The following is an 18230-nucleotide window of genomic DNA, read 5'->3' as shown; positions in this document are numbered from 1 at the left end:
GTGGTCTCTTATGAATCTTATTCATATGCTTGCAAGACATTAGACGACATTCCACCGAGAGGGCCCAGAGTATATCTATCCGTCATTGGGATGGACAAATCCCACCGTTGATCCATATGCCTCAACTCATACTTTCCGGATACTTAATCCCACCTTTATAGCCACCCATTTACGCAGTGGTGTTTGGTGTAATCAAAGTACCTTTCCGGTATAAGTGATTTATATGATCTCATGGTCTTAAGGATTAGGTAACTATGTATTGAAAGCTTATAGCAAATAACTTAATGACGAGATCTTATGCTACGCTTAATTGGGTGTGTCCATTACATCATTCATATAATGATATAACCTTGTTATTAATAACATCCAATGTTCATGATTATGAAACTAATCATCCATTAATCAACAAGCTAGTTTAAGAGGCATACTAGGGACTTCTTGTTTGTCTACATATCACACATGTACTAATGTTTCGGTTAATACAATTCTAGCATGATATATAAACATTTATCATAAACATAAAGATATAAATAATAACCACTTTATTATTGCCTCTAGGGCATATCTCCTTCACTAACAATACTGCACCAATAACTTTACATCCATATGATTCTCAAAAAAAAAAACATTGCATTCATATGAAAGCCAAAACAACTGAATATCCAAAACATTAACCTTGCACGAGGAACTAACATCACATAAGTACTACTACCAACACGGTGATGTAATCTCCTGTACAAACTGCATATATGTACATCAATATCGTGTTTTATGAAAGAGATGGTAATCATGTGACCATAAATTAAAGGTGATTAATTATATTGCCCAAGTATGATAATAGCATAGTATTTATAGTTTCTGTAGAGTATCTTCGCTTGAGTTCAGGAGATGATAGGTTCGAATCAACCTCCCTTCGTAAAAACATATGCCTAGAAATATTCGTGGGTGTTTTCAGTTATTTATAGCGGATACGGAGGATTACAATTTATACCTTAACAAATGAGTACCGATAACACGTGTTAAATAAATTCCACACATCATGAGAGATAAGAGCCCCTCGCATTTGCGAGGGCCACTATGCTAGTTAATAAATAAAGCAATGTCATAATATCACAACTAAGGTAGAAAGTGAAATTATTCGAATGAAATAAATTGGGTGCTATAGATAAATATTTGATTAAGAATAAAAATATAACTTCTCTTAATTTGTACTGGAGAGAGTACAAATGAGTTTTTTTATTTGAAAAAAATGAGAAAATTTGCCCTCCAACTCCAAATTAAGTGACGTGGTCTTGTATAGATACGAATATATGTACGCATTAAAATATGTCTAGATAACGCAGGTATGGAGTCGAGGTGTATTGTCTGAGTACTCTCCGGTCACCTAAATAAATCAACAAAAGTACATAACCGAAGTCCACTGTCCACGCACAAAATATTTTCGAACGAGTAATACATGGACCGTGGTTAGGCATGAAAAGGAACCAAAGATGTCCAATACATATGTAGAATGCTCGAGATTACCAAAGCATGTATGCGAGCCAGCTGGTGTAAATGTTTCGAAGAGTTATTTGTTACTACCGTGCACTTCTAAAGTTAACCTAGCCTAATTAATACTCCCCTACACTTGATATGCATTTCCAAGTTACATCTTCGTAGCAGCAGAGCTTCGAGAAAGAGCTCGAAGCCTCGGATTGTTCTTCAATTCGAACGCGTGGTTGAGCTCGGACTGGATCGATCGGTGTACACTTCGCCGTGTCCCGTTGACGTAGGGTTTTTTTGCTTTGAGGAACCCTGCCGGATTCTGCCAACTGCCAAACCTCCTTTTTGTATGCAATAGTCAAGCACTCTTGCTTGTCTAGTGGATGACTGGGTGAAGAGAAGCAGACAGGAAACCAGCTGGGGTTCCGCCTACAGTCAACACGCCTACATGTTTAGCTGCACAAAGGAGTTCCGAATCCACTAACTCGATCAGTCATCCACCTTTCTCGCGTGTCAAGTCAAGCTAGCCACACAGATGATACTCTCTCAACGATAAAGCTCATTTTAGGGTTTTGATACAGTATCCAGCACTCAACTTTAGCCCTTGTTCCCTTTAAAAAAAAAAAATAGCCCTTGTGATATGGATAGGTTAGCAAAAAGTTATAGATATTAGGATGTTATATGGAATATATGTGAGAGAATTTGTCACCTAAAGAAAAATTGAAGGTTTAAATACAAGTGGTAGGATGGTAGGGTTGTACATCCTCTATTCCTCTGCTCCAGCCAAATGAGCTATGCTTTACTTTCCATAGACAAATTTAACTACCCAAATGATTTCATGGATTAATTAGTAGCCAAAGTTAGCGAAATCTAATTGTAAGGATTCTGAGTTGGTGTACTCCTGTATCTAATGGACAGTTGGGCAGTACTACTCCCTCCATCATAACTACCCTGCCTTCCAGGTTTAGTCCGAGCCAAATTTTGTAAAATTTAATCAAATATATAAGGAAACATATAAGCACTCAAAATATAAGCTTGCATTATTATAATCATTATATAATATATTTTTTCACATTGGTATTATAGATAATGATGTTTTTCCTATATGTTGTTAAATTATAAAGTTTGCTTTAAACTAAACCCAAAGCTCAGAGTGTCTCTGCATAACATAGATCCACGCAACCCAATTAGAGAAATTACATGTTTCACGATAGAGCCGATATACTTGTCCTAGATTGAACCCTAGATATGCTACATATGGAATTAAGTATGTTTGTCATGGAGTGAGCACTTACATGAACGTGCTATCAGGCTAAGCTAGGGCACAACCAGACACAAGAAACGTGCATTTTTTAGTGTCGCGGTGCCTTTTTTCTTTTAAAAATCATCCGGTTCAATATACTGATTTATTCCACAAATGTGAAAATATAAATTTCGAACACCAAAATAACAAACATGTGGATATGAGTATGCATATTTTTAAATCCCCAATTTTTTATCAGATTTTATCATTTTTATGTAGCCCACAATACAAAGAATTTCACATTGAATTTTTTGCATGATTGTAGGCTACATCATTGAATATCTCCATATTTTTCATTCTTTTTTAAAAACTTATAAATATGATTTTAGTTTTCTAAACAAAGGGATCACTGGAGCTTGGGAGCCAAAAACATTTTCCACGCATGACTTAATTAGAAAATAGCGGAAAATTTATAATTAACAAAAGTGCCGACGGCAAGTACTTTTCTTGCTAGTGCACAATGTCATCAATTTCTACTTGTCGAGACCAAATTAAATTAACACGTTGCTTCCAAAACGAGCCAATGTCATCAAATGGTCTGTTAGTGCACTGCAATATATATAAGAGAAAACAACATGTGACCACATCTTAGTAGTATCTACTCCTAGTAATATTATATTTCGCCCAGGGTCCTCCTTTAAATTAACAATCTTTACTTTGGCCAACTCATATTTTCCTTTCCTGTAACAATAAAAAAAGTTGAATACAACTCACTTTTTTAACACTAATACATCTCACATTAAACAAGCAGCAACATAGCTATCCACAGTAAAAAAATTCATCTCTAGTACTCCCTCCATCCTATACAAGATGTCTTAACTTTGTCTAAATTTAAATGTACAGTTACATCAAAATTTAGAAAAAACTAAAACATCATTTATGGGATGGAGGGAGTACATTTCTTTGGGGGGGGGGGGGCGATATATGGTGGAGTAGGTATGACTAGATTTTGCCTTAGATACTCCAGCCTAACCACTTGCACTCAGCTAAAATTTTGTACACCAAGTCTTTTCTAATTGTCATTTTGGACATCACATAGGGTATGAAATATTCTCTTGACAATTACCTTTTCTAATTACATGCTAGTATAATCAGGTAAACTTAGGAGTCACAGAGAGAAGGAGATTGAACAAGGCAGACTCTGTGTAATTTGTAAAGGTTCAACAATTCTAGAGACAAGTCATCAGAAACACCAACTTCATGTTTTGTCCCGTTTTTCCTAGTATAATATTTTCTTCCTTTGTGAACTGCAGCATCACTCTACCCACCTGAGGAGGTTTGTTAAACAGAAGAAACGTACAACGGCCACATATAAAAATGGAAGAAGCATATGTATGGCACACGGTGTGGACTGCTCCACTTGACAACCAACTTAATTTGGCTGATTACAGGAGTAGGAGTCAATTTTGGCAGCCATGTATGGAGTATGGACTAGACTGGCCAGCTCTCTTCCTATAAAACCCCATCAACACACCACAAACACCACACGCACAGAGCTCTTCACTCTCCAAAGACAGTCACCACAAGAAAGCATCTCCTTCTCCACAGAGCCACAGCTAGATAGCTCAGAGCAAGAAGCTACCTGGTATTCGTAGCAAGTTCAACTAATGGCGCCAACAATGGCCATCACCACCGCCACCCTCGTGCTCCTCGTCGTCTTCCTCCTCGCTCCCACCGCCCTCGCCTCTCGCTCAGGCCCATCCTCGCACCACGGCCACGGCAGCCACGCCAAGCACTCGCCGCCGCCACCACCCCCGCCCGCGCCAGTCGCCCCGGTGGCCGCGGCGCTGGTCCGCACCACCTGCAACTCCACCGCCTACTACGACCTCTGCGTGTCCTCCCTGGCCGCGGACCCCTCCAGCGCCACCGCCGACGTCCGCGGCCTCTCGGCCATCGCCGTCTCGGCCGCAGCCTCCAACGCCTCGGCCTCAGCCGCCGCCCTCGGCTCTAACGTGACCGCGCAGGGCGGCGCCGCCGTCGACGGCACCGTGCAGGCGCTGCTCCGCACGTGCGCGGTCAAGTACGGCCAGGCCCGGGACGCGCTGGCCGCGGCCAAGGTCTCCATCGCGCAGCAGGACTACGACTACGCCGCCGTGCACGTCAGCGCCGCCGCCGAGTACCCGCAGGTGTGCAAGACGCTGTTCCGGCGGCAGAGGCCAGGGGCGTACCCCGCGGAGCTGGCGGCCAGGGAGGAGGCGCTCAATCAGCTATGCTCCGTCGCGCTCGACATCATCTCCCTCCTCAGCGCCACCTAGCTCAACAAAAGCTACGAAAGAGTATACAATGACCAATACGTGCTAGCACAAGCGTACTTACTCCGTTCGCTTTTAATTGATTCGAATTTAGTACAATTTATATTAAATCTGAATCAATTAAATAAAACCGGAGGTAGTATAAATTAAGGGTGTGACCGTATGTACGTGGTAGTTGTAATTACTGTGGCGTACGTGTAATGACACGTACTAACTACTAGTCTGCTTATGTTTCTGCTACTACTAAAGGCCAGGTTGCAGATATTTGTTGAATTATATGGTACTTACTTGATCACGTTATTCAGGAAGCCAAATATTTGGTTCTAAAAGGTATACAATACCCATATGAAGTATTTTTCACTATTCGAAATAATTAGATGACGAATATTTTTGGAAAACCCATTCACCTAAAATTACGCATCAAGTAGTTCAAGTTTCAAGTAGGGGTATTTAAAGTGTGCAAAAAAAAAAGTTGACGGAAGAATCTCCCGGCTGTGCATTTGAAGATGCACAACTGTTAGTTTCACAAATCTTACAAAGTAGTAATAATAAATAAGAGATAAAAACAATAGTACAGGATTTCAAATATTTGTTGAATTCTGGTACTTACTTGATCACCTTAAACAAAGCCATTAAAGCTTACGTGATTTCAAATATCCAAGAAAATTGTGCTCTCGAACTTTCAATAAATATGATTTACGTACTCATAATTATTGGTATTATATATATTTGTTAGTGGTGCGCTTTACAGAGCTTCACCATGAATACATATACATACATTATAAAACTAAAATAAATATATACATACATTATATATTTTATGCTCATTCAAGAAGGAACTTTGTTATAAAACATGGTTTAAATTAAGGGTGACACAATTTTATTTCAGTATGTAAATTAGAATTGTATAATTAAGAGCATTAATGCTAACATTTAGCAATATTTGTAGGTGGTTAATTGCATGATTTTTTTTGTATACATGTTAATACTGCATCATGAAAAGAATAGTTTCTAAAAATTACAAAAGTTGAGTACAAATTTTTCATCCCTCTACCATTCCCTCTACCATTTTTCCAACAATGAAAGAGTATGTTCTTCACACATATCTTTCAACCGCGTCATGGTGAGACTCGTTTGGATAAACCGAGTTGTAATTTTTAAATTTTGAATAATAATCATAAATGGAAAAGTGTTTAATCAGAACATGAAAAATGGGATTCAATTGGTCTTAGTAGTCCTTTGGAACAGAGTGGAAGAAGGGTGGAGACTCTCGAACGAGGAAAATGATCCCTTCGAAAGAATTGAACAAGGAGCCGTATGAGGTGAAAATATCATGTACGGTTATGTAAAGGCACCCGAAATTGTTGAATATCAACAACTTATTAAACAGAATCCCATTGTTTTAGAGCGAGTTGAGGGAATAGGTTTTATTAGAGGTGAAGAAGCAGTAAATTGGGCTTATCAGAACCAGTGTTACGAGGTAATGTGATCTTCCTAAAGTAGATTTTTATGAGTCTTACAACCAATTTGATTGGAAAGTCCAATGGAAAATAAGGAGATGTGTTAGCTCCCTATTTAGTACGAACCAGTGAAATGAGGGACCCTCATTCTACTCGTCCATCCCTCTTCACGAACTTGTACAATCAATGCCACAAAGACATCAAACTCGATTATCGAATATATAAGCAAAGGGGCAACGGTTTGGCATAAGATATCCGGGGATGTGGAAAGAGCAGCTATGAAAAGCGGAAAACCCGTCATTGTTTCTTCTCCGAGAAAATAAGTTGACGGCCCGTAGACCTTCCACCTCCACACAGCATTGCTTCGTCAGGCTTTCGCCCATTGCGCAAAATCCCTCACTATTGCCTCCCATAGGAGTATGGGTCGTGTCGTGGCCCCAACGTGGCTGATCATCCTATCGGTGTCTCATGAAGAAGCATCAGCTAACTCTTTGCCAACAGTCGTGGTAAGACAGAGGATGCAATCGTTATCTGGAATGATTGGGCATAGCAGAGAAGAAAACTTACAAGTAGCAAAAAATATACACATTGCAATGAAATGAAAGAGGGAGGAGCTGATGCATCGGCTACCAAGATCAGCTAGGAGAAAGCGATGGTATTGATCTGGAATTCAAATCAGCAAGTAAGTACTTTGAATCTCGAATTGACATCATAGCTAGTAGGAGTGCAATCTCCACAGTTGGGGACGGAGAGGCTATGGTAGGAGCAGGATATCCTATCGAGGATGGATGCTGATTTCCTAGAGATACCCTTTGACAGAGCACGAGGTTTGGCCAGCTATCTTGACGAAGATTGACTTCAGCAAAAAAAGAATTCATTTACTTTGGACTGCCCTCCCTCTTTAATCAGAGTTGTGAAATAAATAAATAAATAAATAAATAAAGCGAAGTAAGGCTGCCCTATGGGTATTTGATCTTGCCCCTCGCACCTTTTTTCATGGAAAAAAGGGAAATATTAATTTCTCCATTCATTGAACCCTAGTCCGGGATTGACGGGGCTCGAATCCACAACTTTATCCTTGACATAGCGGTGCTTCGATCAACCGAACTACAATCCCCATGGGATGTATGGCATACCTATTCTTAAATAGAACCCTAAGAAGATTTGATTCATCTGTCTGAGTTCCCAAGCAGCATAGAGCTTTGAAAGCTCCAACTTGGTCAAGATCCGAACAACGACGGAGCACACAACTACAAGTTTAATAATTAGTTGTCTTTTTCTATTTGGATTTCAGTACGAATAGGCGTTTACATGAGATGTTTGCATGAGATCAGTTGAGTAGGCTTGCTTTAGTTGTCCGCTATAAGATAGTAAGGGACTTTCCGGAAAAAAGGCCGAAGGCTTCGCTAATATTTTAAAGATTATTCTATGGATTTATCATAACACCCTTGTAGTTTTCTATGGTACATTGTTTGTTTTAAGTAAGGAATCAATTTGTTCCATTGTTTTCATAATAGTGGCAGGAATTTTCAATAAGGAACTTGTTTTTTGTACTATATCTAACTACTAGGTCTCCTCATATTGAGTGAATGACTTGAAGTCATATTGAAACCCCATGAAGTCGAGCAGTCTCCAAAAAATACCACAATTATAGTGATGATTTTTCCAGTGTATTTTGGTATCACCTCCATTCTAATTATATATCTTCTCAAATAGTACATGAGTGCATCAAGCTCACGTGTCCTTGGTAATTCTACTCTGTTGTGCCCTTGGTAAGAGCATCCCCACTCGTTGGCGCTCCCCACGCCCAAATCCGGCGAAATTTTCGTCCGGATTGGAGGAAGATTTGGCGTGGGGAGCGCCGAAGTTCCAGCCGTCCCCCCGGCAGGAAACCCCCAACCTCGACCATTTGACATATTTCAAACAAATTTAACATAAAATTTAACAAGTTCGGCGACCAAGAGTACGAAAATTGATGAAACAAATTCGGCGATAATCAGTACAATGTTTAACAAGTGCTGAAACAAATGAAGCACACAATTTCACAATTTTTCAAACAAATTAAGACAGACTAGTTGGCGTCGGCGTTGGCGTTGCCTCGGAGCCTCCATATGTGCTCCACCAGATCATCTTGCAGCAGCTGATGCATTGTAGAGTCTCGAATCTCCTGGCGCATAGCAATGAAGGCGGCTCATGATGGAGGCACCTGGTGATTAGGCTGTGCAAGAGGACCCTCTCTCTCATATGGTGCTTCTTGCTCAGCTAGAGGAACCGGATGCTTTCGCTCATTTTCAATAATCATATTGTGTAGGCACACACAGCAGTTCATCACCTCCCACATCTGATCTTTGGACCAAGTCATAGCGGGGAACCGGACGACAGCAAATCTCTGCTAGAGGACACCAAATGCACGCTCGACGTCTTTTCGGCAAGCTTCTTGTTTCTTCACAAACTCGCAAAGTTTGGGGGTGCTAGGGTTCGAGATAGTCTTGACAAATGTTGCCCACTTTGGATAGATACCGTCTGCAAGGTAGTATCCTTTGTTGTAGAGCCGACCATTGATCACATAGTCCACCGGGGGAGCATGACCCTCAACAAGTTTGGAAAAGACCGGGGAGCAGTTTAGGACGTTGATGTCATTGTTGGATCCAGGCATACCAAAGAAAGAGTGCCAAATCCAGAGATCATGGGTAGCCACTGCTTCAAGTATCACAGTGCAACCTTTTTTGTGACCCTTGTACATTCCCTGCCACGCAAACGGACGGTTCTTCCATTGCCAATGCATGCGAGTCAATGCTTCCAAGCATCCCCGGAAAACCTCTAGCTTCATTTGTTGCAAGGATCCTCCGAGTGTCTTCGACAGTGGGTGATCTCAAGTAATAGTCCCCGAACACTGCTATGACGGCCCCTGCGGAACCGGTAGAAACAATCAAGGGCGGTGGACTCCGCCATCCGAAGATAGTCATCTGCAGTATCACCGGGAGCTCCATACGCCGACATCCTCATAGCCACCGTGCACTTCTGCAGTGACGAAAATCCAACCAAACCGAGTGCAATCCGCCTTGCATCCGAAGTAGGGATCAAAGTCTCGGATGGCATACACAATTTCCGAAATAGCTTTCTGCTCATCCTGAAACGACGCCGCAAAACACTCTCACCGTGCAATGGATTGTCGGCGAAGTAGTCGGCGTACAACATGCAGTAGCCCTCCATTCGCTGTCTCGGCTTGCACTTCCGACGACCTGGTGCCGACCCACCACGTCGACCAGTTGCCAGTCCGGCGTACATGCTTGCCAAGCAACCGAGGATCATCATGTGCTCGTCGTCTTGGGCGGCTGCTGCCATCTCTTCTTGCATAAGCTCGACGAACATCTGCTCCTCCTCTTCGTCCGAGTCCATGGCCGGCGAGGCAAATGGACGAACACCTGACGGGCGTGGTCGAGGCAACCCGAGCCGCGAGCGACGAGGAGCAGGCCAAAGTCGGGAAACAGGCCGGCGGAAGAGCAGCCAGATAGGCCGTCGTCGAAAGACGGCGGAATATAGGCAGGTGGGGAAGGAGGGACGGCGGAATCTGGGCAACAAGCCGGCGGGGTGGTGCCGGCGGCGAGAGAGATACGAGGGGTGGAGGTGGGGTTCGTGTGTCGAGTCACCGACAGATCGGGTCCTTCCCCGCTTTTCACTCGTCCGGAGTCCCCGATAGGACCCCGGGGGCCGGGGATGGCGTGGGCTCGCCGGATGGATGAATGGCCAAATCCGGACGAAAACGAGGAACCGGGGTCGCGACTGGGCCGAATTTCGCCATCCGGATTGGAAAATCGTCGCTCGGGGGCCTCGTCGGGGGGACGAGTGGAGATGCTCTAACTCCACTACGATAGAGGTCAGCTTAACACTACTTGTAAATGATAAACTTTGCAACTCTTTTCGTGTATATAGTAATTCCTCTCGCATAATATTTGTCACAAATAACTAATAAGAGGTAACAAAGTCATAGCCAAATCAAAATACTTCCGGAGTATGTTGTAATAGAAACTCTCTTGATCTTGATTATGGAAAGACCAATACTTTTTGTTCAGTTTATACAAAAAAGAAAGACAATTAAAGATTTTCGTGAAAAAATAATATGGACGATTTAAAGAATTAGAACGATCCCAACTGTTTTCTTCGAGAACACAGAAAATGTCCATGCATCATTGTACAACGGTAGCAGCAAAAAGAAGACATCGCCCCTCTTGAATTCAGGTGCCCTACACAAAACCACCAAAGCTTAACCGATTTAACTGGTCATTGCACTGAATTTGAACACCAAAAAAACTAACTAGACAATGCATCGGGATGGGAATATGTACACTAGGGTAAAAATCGGAACCGGCTCCTCTAACATTGAGGAGCAAAGTCAGGAAAAAGAAGGTGGCAAAGTCAGGGGAACTGTAGCATAATTACCATATTATGTGTTAAAAATAATTACTGTAGATGATTACTGTTGACATAAAAAGTTTGAACTAAATTTTTTTGCACCATAATTTTGTGTGTATGTAGTTACTCTAAATGCATAACAAAAATTTGTATTGTTTGAAATAATTTAAATCCTTTTGGCCTTAATCACACAAATTGAAAGAAGAGAAGTCAGGATACTGTTGCTTACCTGACTTTGCTCCTGCACGTTAGAGGATCCCGTCCCGTAAAAATCGTCATAGAATTGGGGAACTAGTAATGACTAGTTGAATGCCCGTGCGTTGCTACGGCTTCTCTAATTTTTTCTTGATGTATGGATGTAAATATGATGCATGTGAACTTATACTGAGAAGTTCAGAAGAAATAGCATATGATCTGTCTATGAACCGAGCATGGCAAACCAAAGGACAACTGGTAGGAAAATTTACAAAAAAATCAGAGATTCAGTCCTATTGTATTTTCTATGCTCGGCTGGTGTCACGGCACTCGATTGATCATAGCGCACGGTGGCGAGGGCCATTCTCTCAATTGTGCTAGCATAGTTGTTGTCAGGCAGTAGACTTCGGTAACATGCTCCGCTAGATTGCCTCCTTATACGATGGTATTCGCCGGATCAAGCAAAAATTAGATTTGAAGAACCATCTGAATTGGCAATCATGTGAAATTGGGACCTCACCCTCGTGGATCAGCAGACAATTGTTGTTGCTTCCTTCGCGATAATTAAGGGCGTGCCACATAAACTTCTTCGGCATACCTTATCTTGAACCCTTGTCTTTGTTGCCACTTGCACTTCAGAATTACATTAACCTCCATGCATGATCATGGAGATACTGAGAAATATACATTATTTTTTAAAATTAAGAACACACTATGCAAGATCCTCCTACATGCTGACTATGCGCATGTAATCTTACGCCAGCATGTAATCGTGATGTCACATGTCACAAAGTTGACACAAAAAACTAAACAAGGACAAATGTTTGAGCAGATGATGCAAGAGGTTGACTTTGACAATTGAAAATTCTCTGCTAAGTGTTTTTAACTTCACTAAACAAGCTTTGAACTAAGCTTTGAGTGCAATCATTTATCAGTAACAAATAGGTTTATGTATGCCAAAATTGACTAACCTGTAATATTTAGCCTTTCTAAAAATAACAAGTGCATAAGATTTACTGAATATTTCTCGTAAAACTTGAGAAGCTCAAGTCTAACGTGCTCGCCCTCTCTTTGGTTTCGTTTCCAAATTTTCTGATGTTTGGATGGCATAATTTCATGATTCAAACTCTTGAAGGAGATCTTTTATAGGGATACACAACATGATATGAAAAATGAATGAACAATTTACATTCTATGGAAGTGAACTAAAAAATGTGATAGATATATTTAGGGTGAAACACATATGAACTGAAACATCATATTGTTTTTCCATAAGTAGTACAGAGATACAACAAAAATCATAATGAGATGGATGACTATTAACAATGTCCGAACATCAAGAATTTCTTACAAGTAATGAATTGGTGGTAACCGATATGCGTGATCCTTTGAAGCCGGATCCTTTTGAAGCCATTAAAAAAAGTCAAAACTGAAGTAACAATGCAGCAGCAGCTGAAGGGGTATATATACAAGGTACTCGGCGAATAAATATCGAACTTTAACTATAGGAATAGCTTACATCATGAAAAAAAAATGGTTATATGGACCTTGTAAATACTGAGAACAAAGGGTCGAAAAGCTTTCGCAGTTTGTGACGCAGATATAACATAGTGCTCGCAAGATAGACTATCCGAAGTATCTGACTAAGAAGACAGAGATGGCACAATCCTTGATGGTGTGTTCAGTCCCTGCTCTACGAACTCTACTATTTCTCTACCATGACGGTGCTCCTTACCTTTTCCGCTGCTGCCACCACTTCCTGGAAATTTAGAAGCAGTACATTCCTACAGTGCAAAATCTAGCTATTTCTGAAAAACCAAACAACTCTAGTCTGATTTTATTTTGCTTCTTTGACCCAGCTGCGAGAATTGATGCGAAGGAAAGTATTGTTGATTAGATTAGTAAACCGCTAAGTCACATGTGAGATTATTCATGGTTAATAAACCATTACAGGAGCAACCTAACATGTTCAGTGGTCAGGGAAAGCCCCATATTTTCTTCTTCAATCAAATAGTAGCGCTTCTAATTATCAGAACAAAGAAATTAGGGGCATTTGAGCAAATCTTTTGTTACCGATGTACATGGGTCTCGTCCCTCCATATCCGGCATGAAAACACGTATGACAATCCAAATGTAAAACCGTGAACGACCTAAGAAGATATACCACTTTGAAGATGGAATACTATAGAACCTGTAAACAGCGGCAAATGATATTTGACAAACGATTGTACCTACATGCTCTCATGTACTGGAAGAGGTCCCGTAGGAACTCGAAACAGCACTGGGACCACAAAATTTAAACTCGCAAGATGGAAATGTCAAATATTGGCATACAAATGTGAACTGAACTGGTTGACAAGCAGAACAAACTAAATTGAGGAAAAAGCTTGAGTTAGGGGCAAAAGTAACATGCCAGTTACCACCAGGGAGGTCCAAGCTCGGCCAGCCGCTAAAATACGAATTCAAAAATATAAGGAAAAGCAGAAGTGCGGAACCTATAGTCGATAGATTTGTTGTTGCTAGTGACCAGTTCCTCTTCCTCCTGCAACCTCAGTTCCTAATCTTTGAACGTGTAAATGAAGCATTGCCAAGAAAGTCGAGCACGGCTGTCACTTCGTGATCAGAAGAGATGTTCGATATTGACCAGAAACCAGAAGGTCAGGTGTGGGGCAGAAGGAATCAATAAACCCATCAAACCCATAAATTAGATCAGTGATGCGCCGGAGGTACGGCGAGAGAGGCGAGTACCTAAGGACGGACCTGATGTCCGCTGTATGATGGGGACATTATTCGGAGGAAGCACTGCCGGCCACCACCATCGCCGCCAAAAAATATATTTTCGTCAAACCATATTTGGAGACGTGGTCTGCAAGTGAGGTGGCCGACCCAAAATGTTATTCCTTGGCTGCCGACGCTGCGTGTGACCGCCCCGCATTTTGGTCGCCGATAGAGCAGCGATGCGGAGCAGGGGATATGCATTCGCATTGCGGTGTCGTCGGGAAGAAAATGAGGAGACTGCCGGAAGAAACAGAATGGTAAGGTAACCTCGAACGAGGAGGATGTTTGTTTTATGATGATCCCAAATTTTAGCCCGGATTGCTTTTGATAGAACCCATGATTTCTTTCCATGTTTGCTTTCCGGTGATTTACTTCCACGTTTTCTTTCCCGTGATTGGTGTTTGTTGTCCATATTTATATAAATTACCATGATTGTAGCGATCCTCCGATTGATTGGTATATAAAATTTCCTTAACTCGTGATTACAAACGTATTGGACGCGCATGCGATCCGGCGGTGCTGATTCTCTGAATGTTTGATGGGCGTTGAATTCGAGGGTTGAGATTGCTCCAATGTTTGATGTCAAAGTAACACACCATCCCCAACTCCAATATAATAGTAAAGATGGTTGGTAAACTCAAAGTTTGGGCCATCGACATGATGGATCTTGTCTCCTTGGACCATTTGAGTTTTTTGAGAAAAGGAAAGCAGTAGCGACTGAAGTAACATGCTGCTACTCCTGATTTTATCATGGAGCGGGAATAAAACTGAAAAGCAGCAAAGCATGGTCGTCCAATTGTTCCCCGCTGTACTGGGTGCACGTGCACCTGAAGAAGCGGTTTCAATTCATCAACGTGTTCTTTCTCTGCCTATTTTTTTCTCCTCCTCGGCAGTAACCTGACTGTTTAATTCTTGGTCAGATAGAACTTATTTAGAGCTCGATCATGTCTTTAACTGTTGGATTTGTCACATAGATTAATGTTGGTATGGTTGCAACCGAAATTTTTCCGGTTGAAACATGGGTACAACTGATTTTTTTCCAGTATTGAACTGGTTTTCTCTTCAGTTGTATATAGTGGTTTCAACAGATTTTTTTTTTCATTTTTACACTATGGCACCTCATGAATCAGCGGCAACTAATATGGACCAGAGCAGGGGAGTACTTTTTCTTTTAACTGATTAGCTCAGTTGCATACTACTAAGCACACCCGGTACAAAAAATTTATACGTGGGCGATGTCATTCGACCGAGATTGCCATTCGCACCAATGACCTCCTTCTCTTCCAATTTACTCTTATGTTTTGAGTTTACCTTTCAAAACTAGTCTTCTGTTATCCACAACTACAAAGTTTTACTGTTGGCTACACGAGGTAACATGTCTATATGATGGAGAACACGATCATGTTCATGTGACTTTTCTCACGTAACTAGTAAGATTGCACGTGCAACGCACGAAAATTCATTTATGCTCCACACATTAGTTTATTTGAACTTCCAAAATTTTGAGTGCACACGCTTTGCAAGGTACATGTTATAACTGTCCCAAAAAGAAGACAAGTAAGCGCTTGATCAATGCTAATCTAAAGAGAACTCATAAAGTAAAACATACCATTTCTGTATTCTAATGATGGCATGGTGAAGTAAATATAATACACAGTTACATTCAGCGGTCACTTAATTATTAAGAAATTATGACTAAAACGTTCACAGGTAAAGACTTCAATACAAGGGGAAAAAATGTGTAATTACACTTGCAATGCAAGAGCAAGAGAACCAGAGCTCTCGTAATGGAGTAAGAGTACCAAAGTGCCTGCTCAGCGATGTTGAGGTAGACGGCAACGAACCATGTCGATGAGATGGACATCAACGTCATGTACTAACACGGTACGGCAGGCTCCTGCCTACCCCAGTCTCACCTGCAGATCACAATGCAACCGATATCTCAATGTAAATAATGTAGATATTCCTGCTTCTCAAAAACAATACTCCTATAAATGAGTATTCAGAATCAATGAGCAGTAGCGAGAGGGATCCAAAGTTTACTTGTTAATACCCTGGTAAGTACTTCATGCAGCAGTCACACCGACTATATTACATCATCAGCCCAATCGGTTGATACAATTAAAACAGCTGATTCTAAGAAAAAAAGTTTTTCATTGTGAGAGGAGCTTGTTAATACCCTCGATACGCATTCGACCCTAGCTGGAGGCACGTCGTCGTCATTGCCGTACTACCACAGCTTGAAAAGCTGCATAAAGGCTCCATCTGTTCATGTGTGAATCACCGCCTGCACCTTGTCAAGCTCCTCCTCGACTTGTTGACACATTTTAATGTATCGGAGAAACTTCTAAACACTTCAAATGGGGAAAACACGATTTGGTTTGGCAAGTCTCCATTACCATAGCAGTATATCCACCAAATTAATAACAAGGAATACATTCCTAACTCGCCTCCACAACAAATTCAAAAGAAATTAAAGGATTCACTGACCTTTTAGGTGGACTTTTCTGAAAATAAAATGAAAATCGAGTTATAAAACAATTTACAAAACTGAAATAACAGGGAGAGAAAAAATAATCATAACAGTTGTACTAAACAGAGAACTAAACATCTGAATAACATTAATTGGAAGGTAAACAAATATTTACTTCAAATTTAATTAGTTAGTTGAGAATATCCCAAGAAAGCAAAACTGAGCAGCTGCATACTACTTACTCGCTACTAATGGAAAAGGTAAATCCAAACGCACATCTGCCCAGTGTTCTTGCATCATTGGCTATCTGCACTTTTGAGTAACTCTGAAAGCACAAATCAATGTAAGTGAAGATCTATCAATGTGAATCTAAAATCAGCATACACATGTGGAATGCTTACCATTGTCAACTTCAAGGTCCATGTTCTAATGTTTGCTGATGTTCTTAAAGCACTTAAAGGACCAATTACAACTCTCCGAACCAGTCCAGTTTTCAGCTCATTGTACTGCAAGATGCTTGGCCCCTATGAACATCTAAATTTATGCCCAATGGTGTTATCTTTACCTCCACACTTGATGCTAGTCTTTCCAACTCCAGTTTACACGAATGTGAAGTTCAAATGAAATGTTAGCACTGTCATAGAATCATCTCATTTCATATATGCTGCCTTTGTGTAAGTTTGAGACTTCAGTAGGCCAATCTTCACTTTAACACACAATGGGTTTATCAATGGATCATGCTTTTCCAAACATTTGTGTAAGCTGGCTTTTACAGTGACGCATACTTGTCCATAAGGGATTATTGTGCCATTTATTCCAATGTCATCGTATGAACCCAATATTCGTTACTGAATTAGTACTATGGTGCCTAAATAAATCCAGTCATGACCAAAATTTATAATATGACAAATCCTAGACTACCTTATGCATAAATTTTGAAAGAAATACAAATAATCAAAATGTTTAACAATGTTGACTGTCAGACAAATATAGACATCAGATTGTTCAGCCTCATCATAGAACACATTGTCAAAGCTGAATATGAAATTTTTGGTCCAGCTCATCCTAACCCAAGTAATTCGCAACACATCAGGGGAAGGCACTAATCAAGCACGAGAAAACAAAAAATAACGTGCCAACAATATCACAAGGATTTTCCGTGAATAAGATATGGGCAACAAACGGAATTATGGAGAAGGCATCTGTACCTCGTTTTATGATCTAGTGGTTCCATTCATGCTAATACCTACCAGCCTATTATGTAGTTGTGTAGGAGATATCAAGAAGAATAATACTCAATCAGAATGGACCACAATACAGATGTGCAACTCACAAGGAACTGCACCTGGACATGAACGCAAAACAGATGTACTACGTTCCTCCTACGACAGAGCTACAGGTAGAAGAGTGTCCCAACCTTCAAAGCAAAAAAGACCCTTGGTCCAATTTCTTGAAGCGGGCCTTTTCACCATCAGCATTCTGCTTTTTGTGGATGAGTGGCCTGAATGGCACACACAACCGTGACTTAGGAGTTTGATATCCTGGCATCAGTGCGTATCACAAAGCACTAAGATATCAGTAACTTAAGATAACTGGGTTAATTTTCTGTCATAACAATATGATATACTTTGATCTCTACCATTGGTTGGCAACAGGTCTCTATTCAAATTTAAGACGCTGAACCTGAAGAAAGTGCAGCAACCGGTGGTCGAATTGTAGGGAAGTTGTGGAGTTGCGTGAGTTCAGCCAATGTGGGTGTCGTCGGAGTAACGGTGTTCAGGTCGTCCTCTCTTCCCGGCGTGCAGCGGCGTCGCTTCCCGGCGTGCAGGGCGGCGTCGCTTCCCGGCGTGGAGGGCAGCCTCGATTCCTCGACG

The 18230-nt window shown here is 41.2% G+C and overlaps 1 protein-coding gene across 1 annotated transcript; it reads left to right on the top strand.

Annotated features, from left to right (window-relative positions):
- The first annotated feature begins 4288 nt into the window (after positions 1 to 4288).
- LOC124683551 (pectinesterase inhibitor 28-like) lies at positions 4289 to 5071 on the top strand. The gene has a single exon (XM_047218047.1). The coding sequence runs from the start codon at positions 4393 to 4395 to the stop codon at positions 5038 to 5040; it is 648 nt and encodes a 215-aa protein (XP_047074003.1). The 5' UTR covers positions 4289 to 4392; the 3' UTR covers positions 5041 to 5071.
- Positions 5072 to 18230: the final 13159 nt, after the last annotated feature.

Source organism: Lolium rigidum, chromosome 1, assembly GCF_022539505.1.
Source record: "Lolium rigidum isolate FL_2022 chromosome 1, APGP_CSIRO_Lrig_0.1, whole genome shotgun sequence".
NCBI classification, from domain to species: Eukaryota; Viridiplantae; Streptophyta; class Magnoliopsida; order Poales; family Poaceae; genus Lolium; species Lolium rigidum.
The sequence above is the reverse complement of the archived record's forward strand: the minus strand, read 5'-3'. Positions and strand labels throughout refer to the sequence as shown.